The 23046-nt window shown below is 49.3% G+C and overlaps 1 protein-coding gene across 1 annotated transcript in view; it reads left to right on the top strand.

Moving 5' to 3' along the window:
* The first annotated feature begins 1106 nt into the window (after positions 1-1106).
* The window catches only part of LOC138505016 (uncharacterized), a 39368-nt gene continuing 17428 nt past the window's right edge, over positions 1107-23046 (top strand). The window contains exons 1-2 of the mRNA XM_069625367.1: positions 1107-1203; positions 1663-2069. Coding sequence (XP_069481468.1) covers positions 1107-1203; positions 1663-2069 — 504 coding nt within the window. The remainder of the gene's footprint in view (positions 1204-1662; positions 2070-23046) is intronic.

The raw sequence follows: 23046 nt of genomic DNA, 5'->3' as shown, positions 1-23046 counted from the left end.
GTTTCTGGACCGGCAAACTACCAGCTCATTGCGGTACTGCAGACTTTCACGGAAACACTGACACCGTTATTAACAGTGCCGGTGCTTCCGTGGTCCCATTCCCATGGGTCCTATGGGACTCAAATGGGAATGGGCATTTACAATTACCGGCCCCTGACTTACCTTTGTTTGCTTTGAAATTAAATTTGCTGTATTAAAACCATATAAAAATGTTTTTTTGCAGCTTGATTTCACCGTCTGCAAAGAGAAGGCCACTGTTTCGAAGCAAATCAAGAAAACAAGGGTAAAGAACGTACCAGTTTGTTTTGCACAAGCTTCTGTGCAGATGTTTTAGTCTTTCTAGGTTTTTAGTTGCAACATCGCATGTTCTGTATGTGTGCAACACATTCAGCATCTTCTTCTATTTTATTCTTTTAGAAGCCCAGAAGTGAGAGGAGTATAAAGTCACAGACATTGCTTGAAACCAAAGATGTTGCTTGCCAAACAGATTTCACATTGGAGCAACTAATATCTCAGGCGCAGTGTGGCACAGTCAACAAGCAGACTAGTGATGCATTTGTCCAGTGGCCGGAAAATGAATGGAATGTCACATGCGACCCTTACAAAGTCCGCCTGGACCATTGCTACTTTGTGCCAGGTCGAACACATAAACATGAAGAAAGTGATGATGCATTGCAACTGCTTTCTGACCCCTCCACACAATCTACACCCACTAAAAATGTTCTGCCAAAAAAACATTCAAAGTTAGCTGTTTCTCCAATTCATGTTGAATTATCACATCATGAACTGACAGAAGTTGAAGCTTCAACGAAATTGACCGATGATCTTGCACAAGATCTCGACTTCAGTTTGCAAAGTCTTGAGGATTTGTCCACTACCGTCAACTCACAAAAATCAGTACTGCAGGAAGATTGGCTACTAAAGGAGCAAAAGTACATTGTGTTCGATAGCTGCCTGATAGAGATTGTATGCATGCTCAAATGTGAGCATACAATCGGGGCCAAGAGATGCGGGGAGCCATTGGTGAATTTGTCTCGAGTATTGAAAGGCACCAACCTGAAAATCCAAGCAACCTGTGCCCACCTCCATCTCCATAATACATTTACATGTCTGCTCAACCGATGCTTGACAACGTGCCAGCTGGGAATCTACTTTGTTCAGCAGCTTTACTGTTCAGCAGATCGACTTTCAGCAAGATTTCCAGTTTTTGTCAGTTTATGGGTCTTGAGTTCCTTGCTAAAACTCAATACTACAAATACCAAAGGGAATTCTTATTCCCTGCTATTAGTCATGCTTGGAATGTTCAACAGATGTCAATGGACAGTACATTCTCTAGCAAACGTTTCTTGCTAGCTGGTGATGCAGAGTGTGACAGTCCAGGATTTTCCGCAAAGTACTGCACTTACCACTTTCAAGACATGGAAAGTAAAAGAATTGTGAGTTCTGTCATGGTGCAGGTGTCTGAATGTTCATCGTCTGTTGCCATGAAGAAACATGGTTTCATCAAATCCATTCAACTTATGCAATCCAGTGGAATGGAAATAGAAGTGATAGCCACCGACAGGCATGTTTTGATAGCGAAGGCCATGCGAGAGCAGGCTCCACACATTCAGCATGAATTTAATGTATGGCACATTCTTAAATCAATAAAAAAAAATTAAGCTGCTGGGAAAAATAAGGGTCCAGAAAACCTTATAAAATGGTGTCAGTCCATCAGCAACCATCTTTGGTGGAGCTCAAAAACTTGTGATGGATCTGTGGAAATTCTACTTGAGAAATGGCATTCATTGATGCACCATTGTACTAAAGTGCATGCCTGGACAGAAAACCAATATTTCCACAAATGTGCACATGGAGCGTTGTCGAGGGAGGTGGAAGGGAAGAAGAAGTGGTTGGTGCCATTTTCACCTCCACCCAAAGCACTTGAAAAGATTGTGTACGATAAAATGCTTTCGAGAGACCTGAAGGGACTCACCGATTTCTGTCACACTGGAGATTTGGAGGTGTTCCATAATATGTGCCTAAAGTACAGGCACAAGAGGTTGCACTTCGGCATAGACGGTATGGAGGTGAGAACGAGACTTGCTGTACTTTGCCATAACAATAACATAGGTAGGGATCAAATGAGAACTTCAGGAAAATTGGGGGTGCCACGTTACTACAAGGCCTTTACAAAATGAAGCAAACAATGGCTGGCCAAGCCAATATACGAGGAAATGGATTTTGAATTTGTCAAAGAACTGACATTGACTGTGTTAGCCATGCATAGTCATGGACTGGAAACTGATTTTGTTCCCAGGACCTATAGAATGCCATAAAACATTGCAAACGAGCCTTGTCCTCCAAAATCCAAACTTGTCGTAATGCGTAGTTCTAGATTCAAATGATTTGTAGCTCTCTGTAAAATGCATTCACATACACATCTGGAGGTGTTATAAATGCCAAAAAATTAACTTTGAATTCAAAAGTAACTGTAATTGAATATTACACCCCTTAGTCAAACTCCCCTATATTAAATGTGATATCCTGCATCAGAGTTACTGATTTATACTGTGCGTAGCATCTGAGTTTCACTAGATCATACACATTTATTGTCCAGTTCATTCTAGTATGTGATTTCTTACAGAAAAAAAAAAAAATCATGAAAGTTCTCTCAGTACAGAGCGAATGTTGGTGCCTTTGGAAAGGCCTAGACAGAACAAGTGCTCTCCACACAGTGAGCATCTGAATGAGGATGAGATCATTGGAGGCACACCACTCTGGGATAGCAGACAGACAGTCAGAGACATACCATGTTGGCTTTGTTATCCTGTGCCACCCAGGCCTTCTGAAAACTGATCTGACGCCAAGGGCACACCCTACTCGAATAGTGCAACCAATTCGATAATACGCTAGAGCCGGCTACTCCATCAACAGGTAATCCGCTCGGTTGAATGAAATAGTTCTGGAGGAGGGTGAGGTCAGCTTTATTTGGAGTTTCCTTTTAGGGCTGATAAACACTTGTGCGTTGAATCACCACACACAAATCGTGAATGTTGACCCATTAATGTGCCGTAACATATCTTTACATGGATGTTTCAAGCTGTCCTTCCAGTTCTGAAACACTGTACCGCATCAATTCCTTTTCATTTTTTGCACCGCATTCGTTGCCGAAATCAAACGCTAAACGTCTCTGCCTTTTGAATAGGACAAATGCCTTTTTTTAATGTGTCCTTGAATGCTAGCCAGTTGCGCGAAGGACATAAGTTGTGGGGAATAGAAAAAAAAGATAAGTTTCAATATATTGAGAGCAGACATGTACCGCCAAATTAGTGTGAAAGTATGTGATACATGGTAGAGAGAGGTTGCTGATCGACAGAAACTAACCATGGAATTTCCATAAATTATGTAAATTCAAGTTTACATAAAATTGTTATTGGGATTAAAAACAGGTAGGGTGCTGTATGCATAATAACTAATTGACGGTGGGGTAAACGTCTGTGTGCACTGTGATTGCTTTTTGAACAGAAATCTTGCAAGCTTCGTTATAATGACATCTGTCCGGGGTTCAAGCTGAATGGTTGCTATGTTTGTTCTTTGTTTTCTCCATGTGGTTCTCCATTCCATTGGGAGCTATACCTACTTCACACCACTCAAATTGTATGCAACTTGTGGTCTCAAGTAGTATACCTTGTTTTCATTTGTGTTTTAAATACTGGTTGTATTGTGCTTACGATTAGGTTTCAAACAGTTATGAGTTATACAGTAGCTTGCTGTAGTAAAATAAGAACAGCTACTGAAATGCATTTTTATTGTGTTTTGTTTGCAGATACTTTGTAGGGTACTGCCCGTGCCATAGCTTCCAGGTGCCAGCCGATGGCTTCTACAATCAACACTGGAGGATTACCATAAGCAGTGTTTTTTTCGATCAGCATTATGTGGGACGATCGATATGGCCCTATATGTCCTTTGGCATTTCCAGCAATAAGAAGCAACATGTCAGCATTCATGATGTAGCAACACAGAGAAGCAAGAGCGTTGGGCTTTGAAAGTGAAAAAAAGAAATGTCTTCACCCACACGGAGCACCAAGGGGGGGTCATTAAATTGTTTTGCTGCTGTGCCATATGGCAAGACAAGGACATAAAAGGACAAAGAACATTGAGTGTTCATCATAATCTGCATAGCTGGAGAGTCATGCGATGGTCGTCACCTCTAACTTACCTGTACATTTAATAATCATTTATTTCCTATAATTTCTTGTGAACATTCTTTGAACATTGCAGACTATTATTGATTTATTATTGAAATATTCTATGCGCAAATGCTATTTAGGGAAAGACAGAGAAAGTACACTCTGTGTGAGGATGTCTGTGTTTGTCTTGTGTTTATCTTCCTGTTTCTGCAGGGATGGGTGATGACGTGGCACGTTGGGCTACGCTGGCCATGAAGTTAATGAAAATAGGTGGCGCAGATTGTTGGGACAAGTGATGTCAGCTTCAGGTGCGAGTGTTTTGATTTATTGCAGCAAGCGCACTTGAACTTAGGGCGATCGATCCACGGATAAGATTAGCATAAGATGGCCGCGCCCAACACGTTGTTTTTGCATGTGTAAAATTGACGAAAAATAAGGTAAGATCCATAGGAAACATTTTTAGGATAGATCACCGTATGATTATAACCTCGTGCCCGAACGATCAGGACAATAACATTTTTGAGCGCACTATTTCTTTAATTTGTATTGGTGATTATTATTGATCATTAGAAATTAAATAAGGACTTGAAAACAGAAAAATGTACTGAGATTTCTCATATGCAATCAGAAAATATTGCATCTGTTAATCAACAGTGACCTTATATTTGGAAGGAACTGGACAATTGTCTGTGCGCAGTGGATAAACCAAGACATTTTTGTTTTTATACTGTGTGTTAGGCTCATAAGGGGACCCTGAATCTGGATTGGCAATCCTTGCAGCAAGGACATGTAATTTAGTGGATTCAACACCTAACCAATTTAGAGGGTAATTCATAGAATTCGGCGCACAAGTGGCGCACGCGGCTGGCGCACAGTGTGCGCGTGCGGCAGTCTGTGCCAGCCGCGTGCACCAAAATCCATTTCCACGCACAGCATATTCATGGATTTTAACACCCATAACCAGCCGTGGCGGAAAGTGGCGTAGCGACCCTGCAGCAGCGCCAGTTACGCCCCCAAGCCCGCCCCGTGCGCCATGAACAGCGCACAAATCCCGTAGATGGCGCACAGACCAGTGGACCAGCATACAGACCCCCAACCACAAAAACGTGTGTAAAACTCCCCGCGCACCCCTCAGAATACAGGTATCCCCCCCGCGCTAGGGAATTTGCGTGTAAAACTCCTCGCGCACCCCTCTGAATACACGTAGCCCTCTCGCTGTAGCAAAATCGCATGTAAAACTCCCCGCGCACCCCTCCGAATACATGTACCCCGCTCACGCCAGGTAAATTGCATCCAAAAAGCACCCCCCTGTGTTGTGGGCTGCCTGTGGGGCATGCCAGGGTGGATGGGGTGCCTGCGTGTATTTGGGGGCTGCGCAAAAGGCCTTGTGCGAGCGGGGTACGTGTATTTCGGGGGTGCGCATGGAGAATCACACGCGATAGACCTTGGGGAGCGGGGTACGTGTATTCTGAGGGGTGTGCGGGGAGAATCACACGTGAAAGGCCTTGTGCGAGCAGGGTATGTGTATTTCGGGGATGCGCGTGGAGAATCACATGTGATAGGCCTTGGGGAGCGGGGTATGTGTATTCCGAGGGGTGCGCGGGGAGAATCACACGCAAAAGGCATTGTGCGAGCGGGGTACGTGTATTTTGGGGGTGTGCATGGAGAATCACACGTGATAGGCCTTGGGGAGCGGGGTACGTGTATTCTGAGGGGTGTGCGGGGAGAATCACACGTGAAAGGCCTTGTGCGAGCAGGGTATGTGTATTTCAGGGATGCGCGTGGAGAATCACATGCGATAGGCCTTGGGGAGCGGGGTACGTGTATTTCGAGGGGTGCGCGGGGAGAATCACACGCAAAAGGCCTTGTGCGAGTGGGTACGTGTATTTCGGGGGTGTGTGTGGAGAATCACACGCGATAGACCTTGGGGAGCGGGGAACGTGTATTTCTGGGGTGCACGGGAAGTTTCACATGTGATAGGCCCTGTGTGAGCGGGGTACGTATATTTCGGGGGTGCGCATGGAGAATCACACGAGATAGGCCTTGGGGAGTGGGGTACGTGTATTCTGAGGGGTGCGCGTGGAGAATCACACGCGATAGGCCCTGTGCGAGTAGGGTACGTGTATTTCTGGGGTACGCGGGAAGTTTCACATGCGATAGGCCCTGTGCAAGCGGGGTACATGTATTACGGGGGTGCTCGTGGAGAATCACATGCAAAAGGCCCTGTGCGAGCGGGGTACGTGTATTTCTGGGGTGCGTTGGAAGTTTCACACGCGATAGGCCCTGTGCGAGCGAGGTACATGTATTTGGGGGGGTGTGCGTGGAGAATCACACGTGATAGGCCTTGGGGACCGGGGTACGTGTATTCTGAGGGGTGCCCGTGGAGAATCACATGCGATAGGCCCTGTGCGAGCGGGGTACATGTATTTCTGGGGTGCGTGGGATGTTTCACATGCGATACGCCCTGTGCGAGCAGGGCACGTGTATTTCGGGGGTGCACGTGGAGAATCACACGTGAAAGGCCCTGTGCGAGCGGGGTACGTGTATTTCTGGGGTGCGCTGGGCGTTTCACACATGATTTCACTTGCAGAGCGGGGTACGTCTATTCTGAGGGGTGCGCAGGGAGTTTTGCACGTGAATTGGCAATGTGGGCCCTCCCAGGTGTGCCCTCTACCGCCTCCCCAGCCCCTGCAGACAGCCCACACCACAGGGGACTACCCTGCACCCCTGGTCATGTCCCGTAGGCAGCCCATCCACCCTGGGCATGCCCCCCAGCCAGCCCACATGTCACCATGCACTAGTGAGCACCAACTCATGTCCCCCAGCACCCCCACCCATCCAGCATTGACGAGCACCTGCCAGCAGGCCCTGACCCATGTCCCCCAGCACCCCTACCCATCCAGCATTGACGGGCACCTGCCAGCAGGCCCCGACTCATGTCCCCCAGCACCCCCATCCACCCAGCATTGAGGGTCAGGCCCCGACTCATGTCCCCCAGCACCCCCATCCACCCAGCATTGAGGGTCAGGCCCTGACTCATGTCCCCCAGCACCCCCATCCAGCCAACATTGACAGGCACCTGCCTGCAGGCCCCGACTCATGTCCCCGAGCACCAGCACCCATCCAGCATTGACGGGCACCTGCAAGCAGGCCCCGACTCATGTCCCGCAGCACCCCCACCCATCCAGCATTGACGGGCACCTGCCAGCAGGCCCTGACTCATGTCCCCCAGCACTCCCACCCATCCAGCATTGACGGGCACCTGCCAGCAGGCCCCGACTCATGTCCCCCAGCACCCCCACCCATCCAGCATTGACGGGCACCTGCCAGCAGGCCCCAACCCATGTCCCCCCAACATGTCATAAAGATGCACAATCATGGGCCTCATGTCCACCAAAATACCACTGCACGCCACCCCAGTCTTGAGACCCAATCAAGTTTAACATCTACCACACACTGAAAGGCCTATTTCATGACACAAACCAAAAGTCAACTATGTACATCAACACATGTCCATCACACACACAAACACACACATTGGGTGCCAGTGATTGTGTAAACCCACATTGTGACATGCAGTAAACCAATTAGCGAATACCACACATGGAAGTAATAAATCAAAATGTATTTTGCACAAAATGAAGGAAATGGAATGAAAACATGAAAAATATTTTAAACAAGAAAAGAAATGCATGTCCAAAAATGAAAAAAAGAAATGAAGTCTTATTCCAAAGTAATCGAAAAGAAAGTTAGTCCAAACTCTCCGTCCACCAAAGCAAATGAAACGTAAATTGTAAAATCCATTGATCCATGGTGATTTAAAATACATTTTTTGTCATAAATCCACAGTTCCACTATGTACAACGATTGATTCCAGGGTCCATGAGCCCAACGAATGAAATGAAACCTATCAAAAAACCCTACCTAATGAAGAACTATATACAAAAACGTGGGGCATTGTCCAAGCGTCCCAAAACAAATAAAAACAGATAGGAAACCTAACACTAACTAACTATATACAATGGCGGCGGGCAAGTCCTACGGCTCACTCTTGTTATGTTCCGGGCCAGGACATCATCGAACTCCATGTCGATGTCCCGAAGTCATGGCCTGTTCCAACTCCCTGCGAGTTGCCTTGAGGCACTCAGCCCGCCTCAATGCCCGGCGCATGGAGAACTCCGCCCTGACCATAGTGAACCACGCATCTTTCGCCCGCCGCCTCTCCACATATATCCGCTGGCCCAACCGCAGCCACACAGAAGACACTCCCATTCCAGGGTCCTCCTGCCCTCTGGCCGATGCCTGCCCCTCTGATGCTGATGGCCCCGAGCCATCATCGCTCCCACCTTGAGCCTGCTGCTGCTGCTGTCCATGTGCCCTGTCCGATGATGCCTGTACATTCTCCATTTGCTGGTCTCCAGTTGGTGAGGTGTCCACCCCTGCTGGACCTCCGATTCCCGACTGTGGCAGGGATGGGATCTCCACCAAGCTGGCTGTGTTGGTTAGGCCAGGTCCACAGGAGGCCCTGGTGGAATCTGAGCGGGAAGACGGCAGGGAGAACGACTGGCGTATAGTCTCCGCAGAGGACGAGAGGTCTGCAGAGTGTGCGACACATGTAGGAACCCTCCAACCATGGCCCCTCTCAACTGTGCCACGTTGCCACGCAGCTCTTCGTGATGGCATGCGTGGTCCCCCCAGGAAGCACACACGTCATCACAAATGACACGCGTGTGCAACAGGACACCAATGAGGACGGAGCCCATACGGTCATGGGACTCCTCGCCCACAGGTAGTGGAGAGCCAGATGACGTGGGCCTCCCCCCTACATGCGGACGGGCCTGGGATGGGGCATCCCTGCTGGTGCACGGTGATGCAGTCACAGGGTCAGGGACAGTGACATGCACAGGCCCCTCCGCGGCGACCTATGCTGCCTCCTGACCCTGGCCCTGGACTGCACCACTTGCACCAGTGGTACTACCCCCACCAGGCCCCATGTGTGGCTCAGTAGCGGGCTCCTCCTCCTCTGTGGAGACCACCAACCTGGATGTCTCTGCACCGTCTTCCGCCATTACAAGCCCCTGTGGGGCTCACCCGGCCCTTCTGCTACAGCGTAGTGGCAGACGCGGCACCAGTCCCCTCGCTCCTGGATAATGGCAATTCCTGGGAGGGTTGCTGGGCCTTGCGTCGCTGCCCGGTGGAGGCATCCCCGCCGCTTTGCTCCACAGCGCTGTCTCCGCTGCCTTCTTCACTCGACGCTGCGTAGAGGGAGACATAGAACACAAGCATCAGGGTACTGTACAATAGTCCCCTAGACAGGAAGCAATAACACATGAGTGGCACTGTCAAACGTCACTTCCATCCTGTCCCTCCACAACACATGGGTCAATGCAGGCGACACACATGCAGAAACAGGCACGGAGCATGCAATGAACATCAACATCCATGTACAAGGGCCTCTATTGACATAAAGGTTTGGCTTCAAACTCACATGCATCATGGCTCATACATGCCATGCACACACATCACCGGAGGGTCATGCATCAGGGCTCGTACACCACAGACACAATGGATACAAGGGTGACTAGACTGCATAAGTGAATCAACACATCATCACGGAAATGTGTCATGCATCCATGGCATTTCAAAGTCACACACTCGCTTCTCAGACACACAGACATGTACACCATACATGTACATGAGAGCAGCACCCATCTCCCACCCCCCATCCATGTCCAAGAACAGAGACAGGCATGCATTCATGTGTGCATACCGCATGCAGCTCCCCATGTTGCATCGGAACACATGCACCATCCATGTGGTTCCTGCATGACTGGTCTCACATGCAGCACCATGATGTCCCTACACACACACATCCATACATGGCCCATGTCATACATACAGGCAATTAGCTGACTACCAGCACACTGCAACATGCCCTGTTTCACACAGCAATGCATGGCCACTTACCGCTCAACTCCAGATGGGTCTGCCTGTCAAGGACCTGGGCGTGGAGCGCTGGGCTAATGCGTTCCAGGACCCTCATCTGGATGTTGCTCAGGCTGACCCGGCACCCCTCTGCATCCTCTGCCTTCATGAGGCACCGGGCCTTGCTGAGGGTCCTAGACCTGAAGTCCTCTCAGCGCTTCCGGACGTGCTTGATGTCGCGGGTTGCCACCCCCTCCGCGTTGATGGCAACCACTACATCCTCCTAAATCCTCTCCCGTCCTTCCTTGTTGGCGCGCGATGGTGTGAAGAGGGCATCATAATGCCCCAGAACTTGCTCCACCAGGATACCAACTTCCTTGTTGCTGAAGCTGGTAGCCCTCTGCCTCTCTGGCTGGGGGTTGCCAGTGGTCTCAGATGGTGTTTGCCCTGACATGGAGACCCCCGAGGGAGGTGTGGGTGGGCAACTGGGTCCTGGGGCTAGGCTGTGGAGCAATGGTATCCCAGTGGGAGTCTTCTGTTCCAGCAGGGGTGGACACAGCAACTGGACCCCTGCAGATGGCAGACGTGCAGGCACCAAATAGCAGGGCATGTGGGCAGCAGGCAGGCAGGCAGCAGCAGATGGCAGGTGGGAGCATGCTCGGGGCTCTTTGGGGCAGGAAAATGGCCTTTTGGGCAGGAGCATGGTCTCCCGTGTGTTGTCGCGTGGCCAGCTTGATAAGGAGTGATTTAGCACGTGAAAAAACTGCACGTCAGCGTGTAATTCGAGTAAAGGCCCTTAGCGCATGAGCACGTCTGTGACATAATGTGCATGGTTATTCCCCTCGTGACGGGTGCATAGCGAAACAGCTCGTGAGAAAACAGCACGTCCGCGTGATAATGCGTGTAATCCAAGGAAAGGGCCTAAGCGCGTAATTGACGCCAACGGGCGTTTCCCTCATCACGGGTTAAAGGTGAGCGGGGCCAGCAGTTCACTGTATGTGCCTTTCGTGCAGACCAACATGTGTGTTGCTACTTTGTGTTGTTTCGCGCGCCATCACAACTTCACAGCGGATCAAGGATGTATCTCTTCTTTTGGCGGGGGTATTGGCTATGCGTGTTTTTCATGATCACGCTAGTCTGACGGTGAGTCGCGCACGCTATTTTTCCCACTGCGGGTGCCCCTGTGTATCGCGTACCCGTTTTCGAGGTCATAGTAGCTTGCGTGTTCCACGCGTACGCGTTTTTTGTGTTCCTGGGTGCCACCGCGTACTGCGGGAGGTTAATTCCACGCGCGTAGGCTGCAGGGGTTGCGTGCACGGTTTTACATCAGTTTTGGGGTGCCTGAGCATTGTGGGACCCGTCACTTGATCACCGGGGTCACACACAGCCTTGCAGGTGCAGGGGTGCAGTTAACATCTTGCATCCCACCCCCTTCACCCCAATTACCCAGGACAATTGCCTTGTACACCTCCCATTGGCACCACTACATCTGTGCCGGCGCTACTCCATCTGTGCCATGGTTGGGAGGCCACGTAAGGTGAGGGGCGCCTCAGCTGGGTGTACTCCACGTGGTGGGCATGGTCAGGGATGTGGCTGGGGTGACCAGGGAGTAGGGGGACTTCAGGGTGTCCAGGGTGGCTGCAGAGGGGGAAGAGGCAGGGGTGTGCCAGCTCCGCACGATGTTGTGCCGCATGTTGGTGCAGTCATGCCACCACCCCCTGCGGCTCATGGAGATGCAGTTCTTGCATCTGACACTGGCACCCATGTGACCCGGCAGTCCGTTTCATCGACTGCCATGGGCCCGAGGGTAGTGGTAGCTGCAGGTGCAGCTGTGGACACCACCACCCAGGCTCAGGGTCTGCCGGCACGTGCTGCGTTGCCACATGAGGAGTCCATGGAAGAATTCCAGGTGCTCAGGAGGCACAACTTAGGTGCACGCAGGGCTGCCCTGACAGAGGCACGTGTCCCTGGGGCAGCTATGTCATCTGCTGCCCTGACCAGCCGGGTGTTGGCAAGTGCAGGGGCAGATGCAGCCGACACAAACCCGGTTGTGAGTCTACCAACCAGGACAGTCCAGGTCAATGACCCTGGCACAGCGGATGTTGCTGCGCAGGGTCCATTCCAGGGCACCCAGCAGCCACTGACACAAGTCAGGGCTTCACTCCATGTACCACCTACCACTCCCTCGGCTCATTCCACCAACGCCACTGCCCATACTGATCAGGGTGTCATTTGCCAGCCAGGGTCCAGACCAGCGTCCAAGAGGAGGAAGGTTGCACCAGCAGAAGAGACTGGGACCCCAGACACAGCTACGGCCTCCAGCACGTCGAGGAAGAAGCCTTTCTGCAAGCAGGAACTGGACTTCCTTGTGGACTACGTGCAGGAACACAACCATGACATGATAGTGGGGCCGAATTGTCAAACTACGGCTGCCTATAGGAATACCCACTGGAAGCAACTTGCGGATCATGTGAGTGCATTCGGCCATGAGGTGCGCACAGCGTAAGAGTGCAAAAAGCCTTGGAATGACCTCAAACGCAGCGCTAAGGCAAAGCGTGCCTCAAATTACAACATGACTCTGGTGACTGTCTGTGCGCCACCACCTGAGGAGGAAGACCTCACTTTGCACGAGGCTTTCGTTGCAGAGTTCATACCAACAGAATTGGTCGAAGGAGTGGGAGAGATGCCAGACTTTGATGCCCAGTCCAGTGAGTGTTGATGCCTGTTGTTCCATGACATGTGTGTTTTGCATGTGTGATGTGTTGTGCTTGACCGCAGCAGCATTCCCTGTTTACATGGTTCTCATGTGCAAGTAATGGAATGCTTGTATGATACGTGCCTGCTGTGCAGGATGTGGACATGTAGAGCTGACAGGACTGTCCTCACCACCACACGTGCACCCTAATCAAATGCTAGTCACCCAGCTGCCCCTACAGTCCATGTTTCAGCTCTGTGGCCCTTCTGCATGTAGCCTGGGGTGTGTTTCCTCTCAGCACTGGGACTGTGTCATTGCATGACTGACATGCATGTGTCCTCTGCAGGCATGCGGGTACTCCACATAGGCATGCTTCCTTGCCCCTCCACCGACCTGTGCCCCAATCTCGTCATTGCAGAGGTGTGCATCACGTTGGTGTACTGCAATGGCCTGTTCAAGACTCCTGTGTACATGCAAACTTCCACCAGCCAACCTGCCAGACACATGCAGTGGTTGTACGTCCTCTGCACTTCATGCAGGTTGTATCACTTGTACTGTGCAGCTGGCAGATGCTCTGCTGGAACATGATTGCACGTCCATGCTCCATGTGTATTACATGCATCCCCCTATATGTCCTTGACTGGATGATCATTGTAGTACTTGTACAGGATGCGGTACATTTCTTTGATTTTGATCATCCATTCCATGCCCACTATGGATCAGTCCCGCACCACACACATGTTTTGGGTGCCACAGTCTGTGCAGGGCACAGGCCTCACCACGTTTCAGGCCCACTGACTCTGTTCAACTGGTTTAGGGGCTTCTGCATACATGTCTGTACTACTGAGGGGTCATCATTTGTCCTGCTTTCTGTCCCAACATCATCTGCTGTGTTGTCAGTTGAGTCAGATGATACAATTGATGTTAGACAGCACTGTCTGCCAATGCACAGGTCTCTGGTCGCCCTTTCGCTGACAAGCAAAGCATCGCTTAAGTTTCACTGGGGGGCTGGCTTCTGGCAGTCATGCAACACATTGCATGCACATTGCATGTAATGCCTGGACTTGCCCTTGCACTGCCTTCAAGTCAATTGATACACATCACGATGCACTTGTTCATGTGGATAGTGGATAACGTACGCATGTCCTGCACTGCATCAAAACACTTCACAGCCATGTACCAACTTTCTGCAGGCCTAGTCCTTGATGCTATGTCAAAGCGCCGGCCATGCATGCAAGCTTCACATTTGTGTGTGACATGTGTGAATCATGTGTTTGCTGTCAGTGTGATGTCTATGTCTGTGTCTGTTATGTGCTTCAGACATGTGTACTAATGATATATTTTTCTACACTTTCCAGATGATGATGCAATGGAGCCAGAGGGTGGTGTTGTCATGCCAGACACAGGTTTGATATCACACCAGCAACCGGGCACAAGTGGGGGTCGTGGGGTGGAAGGCCACGAGAACCCACATGTGTTGCAGACCATCTTGTCTGTAGCTGGCAATGAGTCAAGCCCGGACGATCACTCTGACGACCATATCGAGTTGGATGTGCATCGGGTCCATTCATCTGGGGTGAGTGATTCTGATGTGGACGCTCCTCTGTCCGCGACACCTGTGCTGAGGGTCCAGATGGTGGTGGGACCTCCGCCTGTGGTGAATCGGGATGCATGGTCACCCTCCACACCAGTTTCTGATGTGCCTGGGGCATCACGTAGATGGGGGCTGTAGTCCTGCAGCAGCGGGCGATGCCAACCCAACAAGGTCGTCAGCGCCTTGGGCACCGCAGGTGTCAAGCCCAGCAACATGGTGGCCGCGCGCCACTGAGGTATACTGAGTGGGAGCAAGACATGACTGCCAATTCAGAACGCCAGGGGGCAGCAATGGAAAACATCGCTGTGAGCATGGAGCGTGTGGCCCAATCCGTGCTCCCCCCTGCTAGGCATTTGCTTCTCCAGCAGCGGGCGGCACAGTCCACGGCCCGCTCGCTCAGGCTGGGCATGGCGGCCTCAGACAGGGCACGCCGGGCTGAAATGTTGTCTTTGCGTGAAGCAATTGCTGCTCACGCACAGGCACACATGGAGGCCCTGAGGGAGGAGTATGCTTCCATCAGATCTACTTTGAGTGTCTTCCTGATGTCCCAGAGGGAGCGGTCAGAGGAGAGGTTTTCGCAGCTTGAGCGTACCATCTCGGCTGAGCTACATGCTTGCCGGGAGGTGCATCAGTTGTCCAGCCAGGCCACACAGGAAGAACTCTGTGTTACACGTGCTACCTTCCAAGAGGAAGCATGCGTATCACAAGAGGTTCTGCATGCTGACCTACATGTCATCGCTGCACAGAACCAGGCTCACCCGTCCGGCAGACTTGCTGCCGAGGAGGGGCAAGCTGCACCTAGCCATGGTCAGGCTCCTGTACCATGTCTACCTTTTCTGGAGGAGGCTGACTCGGAGGACGAGATATCTCCCACACAGGTCTAGCTGTGCAGGCGTTGAGCCCATGGAGGTTTTTTTTTTCTCAACATCATCGCATGTGGGTGTTCAGCAACACCCTGTACCTCCCCCCTCCTGGTTGCCTCCCCCCGGGTCGTATGTGGCCTTTTTTGATTTTTATTTTAGTTTAGTCAGTTAACATTCTGTTTGATAGTTAGTTTAAATAGGTAATGTAGGTTTTTCATAGTTAGTGTAATTAGTTAATATAGTTTAAAATTGCTTGTCTATTGTGCTTTCATGTGCCGGTGTGGTGCTTTGCAGCTTTTGAAAGCATCCACTGTCTGTTCCAGCTGGGCCCTTCAAGCTTGTCTCGTGTATGTGTTTGCAGCTTGGGGTCGTGACTCACGTAGGCCACTCCTGCTTCCCTTATCCATGAGCTTGCAAGGATGATTCAGTGTTACAGCCTATTTCACAAGGGCTTTGGACTGTCATATCTGTGGCTTGTCTGCTGCTGTACTACTTGTGTTAACACCCCTAGTGGGGATTATAGGGGTCTTATCAACTGCATTTATTCATTTGAGAGATGGGTGGTTTAATGATTCATGTGTACATTAATTGCCATACATTGTGTAGTATGTTTATTATCTTTACTGTACATGTGCTTAATGCAATTCATGCTGTAGACAGTGGCCACCACACTTTGCCTGTCAAAGTCACACTGATGGCGTGGTGCATTCTGATGTACGTCTCTGACATGGTCCACTCATAACCTGCACGAAGAGACACACACAGGGGAATTTCCAGCATTAATTATGTGTTTTGTGCCCTATCTGCAGGGGAATGAGCCTTCAGACCACCTTTGCCAACAGACATGGGCCATTGGATGTCTGGCAGATGGACACGTTCGGTGGTCCAGACATGCACATGTGTGCACAAGCAGAGCCACAGGGATTGCGCTCATACATCCAAATGAAGCAGATGTGTTTCCAGGCACTCCAGGTAAGGTGAGCAGCACAAGGGGGCCACACCGCAGCCATCCTTCCACCAGGCCAGTTGCACATGCATGCTAAGTAGCGCCACTGACGGTGAGCTTGGACAGATATTGGTGTTGAGGCGCACAGTACAGCTGAGATGCGTTGGTGGACTAATGGCAAGTTGATGTCAAAGTTGTCAGGGGCACACGCAGGGGCAGTTGCACATATCCTCCGGTCCACCATGCTCCATTGAGGCAGATGTATTAGCCCTGTAGCGTTCAGAGCCAGGGAAAGAAGCAGCGCACAGGGACACCCAGTGAGGGACAGACTCGTGTGCAGTGCATGTCATTTGCATGTTGAAATTGACACATGCACTACCTACTTTATTTGGGAGATGCCGGAAAACGACTTGTACTGAAGTCGTACCTCGCTGAATGCGTCTAGCTGTTTACCCAAGGAACATTGCATGTTGTGTCCATCTTGACCCATTGGTCTTCCATTTGCAACTCACCCACGTGCACCTGACTTACTGCATTGACTGTGTATGAACCATCATGGGGGGAATCTTACGTATGGGTACAAAGCAGCACACAAGATTGTTTGTTTGTGGAGGAGTTGGTTACTTTGGGGCATGTATGGCGGTGTGTGTGTGTGTTATGGGCACACACAGATTACTAACTCTGACTCTCTTTGCAGCATTGAACTGCTCCTGTTACCAGACCTGAGAGTGCACAGGCAGGAGGCCAGCACTCACCCCAGAGGTAAGTTTCTCTTTGACTTTCATTTGAGTCATTTGGTACTATGTGCATGATGAACACTTTTTGTCTGATTGTGTATGTGTTAATGTGAATAGTAGAAATGTGTACATTCCCTACTTTCCCTTGACAATCCTACTCCCCTCTCCTGACCCTCTTTCCGGTTATCCAGAATACCAATGCCTGTTCAGTCAACATATCCCTGACCCTCCTTCCCCACCGGGGTCTCATGGGCTTGTGTAAGTTTGACCTTACAGGCACACCGGTTCATGCCACTCCTGCGCCTGTACACCGGAGCTGTGTCACTACACATCAGTTTGTGGTGCATCATTGTTTATTATGTACCAAAGATGGTACACATCCTGTTGTGGCATTGGTTTACTGTGCTACCTTGGTTGTTCCATCATTGTGCTAGTACTTGTGCTCTGTGATTTACTGCTACTTCAAGTCATCTACTGGAGACTCTTCTGGTGTATTTCGCTGCCTACAGCCTTTTTGCTTGGCTTGTGTGTTTGGCTCCTTTGACTTCTCTTCGATTTGGTATATTTGCCAGTCAAGGTGGCCTCTGAGGGTGCTGGACACTTTCTACACACAAGGTGGAAGATGGAAACAAAGGGGAAGGGTTATCCTGTGGCCAGGTAGACTTCAAGTAAGAAGGCTACATACCCCAGGCACAGTTGTTCAGTGGGTCATGGTGATATGTGAGGGAGGGGGGCGTATTTGGTTGTTGGACAGTTGGCCCTGCCTACAGTGTGATGGTCACCCTGACATTGTAATTGTGGTGTCCTATGTACATGATGTGTTCTGCTGGTCAATGCCTGTTCATGTGTTGGGTTTTCCTTTCAGGTGTCAGTGGATTGATGTGCTTTGACATGCTGGGGTGTCCACATGGGCAATGTTCACATGTGATGTGTAGAGGACACTGATGGTCACTTGATTGCACATGCATGTATTGAGTGCATGTCCCTACTGACACACACACTCGTACTATGATCCACAACATGTACAACCACCCTTCCATCTCCACATGTGCACTCAGTTAGCCTTCTGGGGACCGCTGTGTCCCTGCAGCACATGATCTATGACCATTTGTGGATCCTGTACATGCGTCAATTGTTTTTTTATTTAGTTTGTCCTTTTCATGTGATGCTCAAGGTGTGCGTCACACACAATGGCTGGTGACTATGCTGTGTGCTGAGCAGTGTTTTGCAGGAGATGGACACAGCACACAAATTCACAGGAGGGATTTTGATGTGCCCAATGTGCATGTAAACAGGCATTCATTGTTATGTTCATGCTACAACTGTTGGTATGCATTTGGGTATTACTTGTTTTGTGTGGGAGGTAGTTGGTCAGTCATTTTATCTTATTCCATGACATGCATCATTGTCTGACGCCACTTTCCATTTTTCACATGTCAATTCGTACTTTATTGGTACTGTGTTGGGGTTATGATATTGCTTGCCATGTCATGGTGTGGCAGGCAAGGGTGATGTGGTTTTGGAGGGTTTGGGTGATATACCAGTGATTGTCATGGCCTGTTTTGCGGAGGGGGGGTGTGATACACACCTTGCATGTGTTCCTTTCGGTCACACAGGATTGGTTAGGTTTGGGTAGCTAGGGATGCACACAAAGAGGCACTTCCATGGCAACATTCTCACGGTGGTAAGGTTGTGACAGTTGACTGTGTCTTTGTCATCATCGAATGTCACCTGGTATGTGCCAGGCCTGTGTGCACTCCGCAGGGATGGGAGTTTAGGTGAAATATGTGGCCACAAGCTGGGTCCAGGCTGCCTTGCCACGTGCCCTATCTCCTCCCATGGGCAGCGCCTGTGCCTGTGGTTGGGGATGTGGGGGCACCACCATGTCCACCAGTACGCCCTGCCGTGTTGCAACACTGTGCAGGACACATGCTGTCACAATGATCCTGCACACTACTGGGGGTGCATATAGTAGCTGCCCGCCAGAGGGGTCAAGGGAGCGGAAGCGTGACTTGAGCACTCTGAATGTGCGCTCCACTATGCCCCTGGTTGCAATATGGGCAGCGTTGTATCTTACCTGTGGTGGTGTGGTGGGGTTCCGGATTGGCGTCATCATGTGGTTGCTCAGAGGGTAGGCACTGTACCCTGGAGTGCACGGGCATTTGTACTCACCTAGGAGCCATGTGTCGCCATGCTGCCCAGCTTCCAGGGACCGGCTCAGGGTGGACATTCTGTATATGAAACTGTCATGGGTTGAGCCAAGGTAGTTTGCATAGACAGAGGTGATGATTCCCTTTGCATCGCATACCACCTGCACATTGATGGAATGCCAGTGCTTGCGGTTTCGATATATGTGCTCAGTGGCTCTAGGTGGATGTAGGGCCACATGGGTGCAATCTATGGCACTGAGCACTTTGGGGAAGTGTGCCACCCTGTAAAAGTTCTGGACAACGGCCTGCCTTTCTGCGGGTGTTTTGGGCATGTATATGTGCCTGCGGACTGAGGGGCGCACAGTCATGATTCTCAACACCTGTTGTAGGCAGCGTGACTGCGTGGCCTGAGAGACCCCCCCACTATGGCAGTAGTCTGCTGAAATGACCCAGTGGCCAAAAAATGCAGGACATTGAGCACCTTCTCCAAGGGGCTCAATGCTTGGAAGCAGAGGGTGAGGGATGTAAGGTCATCTTCCCACTCCCTGACCAGGTCCAGGATGATATGAGGTGGAAACCTATACCTGCCGTAGACCTGGTCGTCCGGCATCCCAAAAAGGCTATTCCGGGGGGAAAAAATGCGGGCCCTGGCTATTCTCCTCCTCCTGCAGTGTCCTACGTTCAGTGCTGCGACAAATGGGGCATTCATCGTAGCTGGATATACGTGTTTCTTGTTAGCACGCACTTTTATACTGTGCGTGGGGACGCTTACGCCTGCCTTCCTTTGGCAGACGTGTTGATGCCTGTGAGCGGCTTTTAGCGTGCGCTTGTTTCCCGTATTCAAATCCATGAATATGAGTTGTTCGCGTGTGTGTGGGAGTTCCGTGTATTTCCCTGCAGTACTTCCCCAGTTACGCCTTCTTTTTCACGCGTTGTTCCCCATTCCGCGTGTTACGCCCTGTGTCCCGCCCCCTTTTTGGTGTGTGCGCCGAGGTCGTGCGCTTTCCCTGTGAGCGTCACGCACGGCATTCGGGTTGTTGCAATGATGTGTGCGCCCGTGTGCGCCGCGCACGGATTTGGCACACAACCAGTGGAAAACACGTGCAGGCCCTTCCTTGAATCGCACGCGTGCACGTGCGCTTGCTTTTTCACGCTTGCACCACTCTGCGCCAGCTTGCGCTTAGATTTTCGGCGCACATTTGTTCCATGAATCGGCCCCTTAGCATTTATGTTTAGTGGTTTGCGCATCAGAGTAGAAGTCCCCCCTCCCTCAGTCTATTGAGGGTTTACCTGTTTAGAACTGTATCCCACATTGTCAAGAGTCAAGAGACTATAAAGAGAAGCAGTTGTTATTCAAACCTCTTCACAGAGTTCAATTGTAGTAATAGGGGGTTTATCCTGGCAGGTGAGTGAACCAGGGAAGGGACCAGTAGCAGTTAGTCCTGGCAGGCGAGTATACAAGGAAAGAATAAGATGATTTAAAGGGTATGCAGAGAATTTACTGAATGAAAAATAGCGAATATCATGTTTATCTAAACAATTTTGCAGAAAAAAATACTGAATTGTTTAAATGTATATATGGGGTGAGGTAAGGGGTTAAAATGGGTGGGGATGGGGTCGGGGTGGCATTATAAACAAAGGGAAATGGAGGGCTTAGAGGGGTACCCCCCCAAATAAAAAAAAAAATGGTATTAATTTTGGTAAAAATGTTTAGTTAAAAAAATTTGTCATTTTTTAATTCAGTAATATCACGTGTAACCGATTGAAAGTACTGTGGCTGTGGTAAAGAAGTGTGTTGGAAAAGGAGTGTTACCTCAATCACCTTATCGTGATGGACTGTGGCATTTAAGAATCCTGACTAAAGTGTTTCTTTTGAAGAAGTATGATGTACTAACAATTGCTTGGGCTTTGTGAAAAGAGCAATTGTCCTGGGTTATGAACTTGTGTTTTGAGGAAAATACATTGGTTTTGCCAAGCAATAGACTTTGGAAAAACAAAAGTTGTTTTGATTCATGAACAAGCCTTTGGAAGCAAGATACTCACTTTGCGAAGTCAAAGACTATATTTCATGGAAAAGACCTTTTGTCCTACGTTGAATGGAACTTTGTTATTGCACAGAACTTTGTTGAATCAGAACTTGCTCAAGGTATTCCTGATTTGATCCAGGGGAAGGGAGTCCAACACGGGTCATAAGGGTTACTTTCTAAAACCTTTCAGTTTGATTGATATGTTATTTTGTGGAACTTAAGAGAGCCAAACAGACCTTACATAACGTTGCTGTGTATAGTGTGAGGGTGTAAGTTATGTCAACCTGGCACTTTACCTAAATCAATGCCTAGCGTGGGATGCACAATTGAAACCCTTAATTATTTATTTATGTCTATAAGTTCTTTTATTTCTGAATGATGTACCCTTATATCATGCCCCTCTCTTTGAATCCCCCCCGGTCACACTGAACCAGGAAGCAGGCTATTTTGCAAAGTTAAAATATTTATTTATGGATTTCACAATGTATATATATATATATCACCAATGGGGTGATGTCACGATAAATCTCTTTAATTACACAGAGTATTGATAGGAAAAATAATGCAGCATAGAAATAATACTTTTGTGTGGGTTCAATCAAAATGCAATGTGATTACTCTTTCCCCCTGCACACTAATCAGTCCCCCCCAATATGCAGTATAAAGAGGTGGAAGGAGGGAAAACAGGTTTCAGGAATACACACTCAACAAATACAGTATCAATCCCAATTTCCTCCGAGCAAACACAGAGAAAAACAAGAATGATTGCAACTTATCAAAATGGTTTTGGATGTGGCTTTGAATGGACGGGAAACACTAAAAATGGATTTAATTCACTAAAATGGTTTCAATACTATTGGGAGCCGCTTTGTATGGGATCAGATAAACACTATGAATGATTATTGAGTAACTAGCAGGTTGAAAACTTAATTCTGAGGTTGGATGCAATGTACAGCTGTTTCACACGTGATAGAATTGAGCCAAACAAAAAATGTGTGGCAAACTTTTCCCCATGTGGATTCGTTGGAAAGCTGAGGATGTTAGCTTCAATTTGACACTGAAATTTCATTTCTAGTATACACGGTGAGGAAGTTATGAAGGTTATTGAGGAGGTTGTTTTTTTTCAGAAAGAGTCAAAATTGGTAAAACAAGGTTGCGCTTTTTAAAATTACAAACAAGGTTTTTTACACGAGGGAGACTATGAAGCCACAAACTACACGACAGCACAGCCACCAGCTCAGCGACGCCTCTGGATGGTATTTGCCCGCCGAGACGCTTGCCTTTCTTCAGCAAATATATTAGCGCAAAGATGATTTTAACACTACTATTACGAAAGGACTATAGGGATGAGAGAAAGAGTTCAGGTAAGACAAAAGATTTTCTACAATGCAGTTCTGGATATAATAGAATGGGTTTGGATAGGATTACTTATGGATAATACATTTCTAGCGTCAATCCTATGCTATGGATACTCACTAACAATGTTGGGAATGGACCCGTTAGGGATCTGGTCAAATATTTCTGGACTGGAATTCTGCTAGCACACCGGACTGGACTCAAGGCACTCTGGTTCTGCAATCAGCACGGCACTCTGGACACTGCATGGTAGGATTGGACTGGATCTGACGGGTTGGTTCTGGTTCGCAGCTATCTGGTCACAGCTCTGCTCTACTAGGTTGGATCTCTGGATTCTGGCAAGTATTCTTAGCAAGAAAGCAGCAACAGCTCAGCCAGGCTGTTCTTTTGGGTTCCCCTTGGAGGTCTGGGGTAAAATCTGGTTTCAGGATTTATTAAAGGCCAAGATGAGAAGGGTTCAGCTTTGGAAATGGGCCTTTCTGCTTTCAAAGTTCTGGAGTCTGGAATATGGATTTCTCTTGCAAAGTGCTCTGCCAGCAATCGGATGGGCGGTGAATGTGTGTGTCCATCTAGGTCCTAAG

This window comes from Ambystoma mexicanum, chromosome 11 (assembly GCF_040938575.1).
Source record: "Ambystoma mexicanum isolate Mex_15411 chromosome 11, UKY_AmexF1_1, whole genome shotgun sequence".
NCBI classification, from domain to species: Eukaryota; Metazoa; Chordata; class Amphibia; order Caudata; family Ambystomatidae; genus Ambystoma; species Ambystoma mexicanum.
The sequence above is the reverse complement of the archived record's forward strand: the minus strand, read 5'-3'. Positions and strand labels throughout refer to the sequence as shown.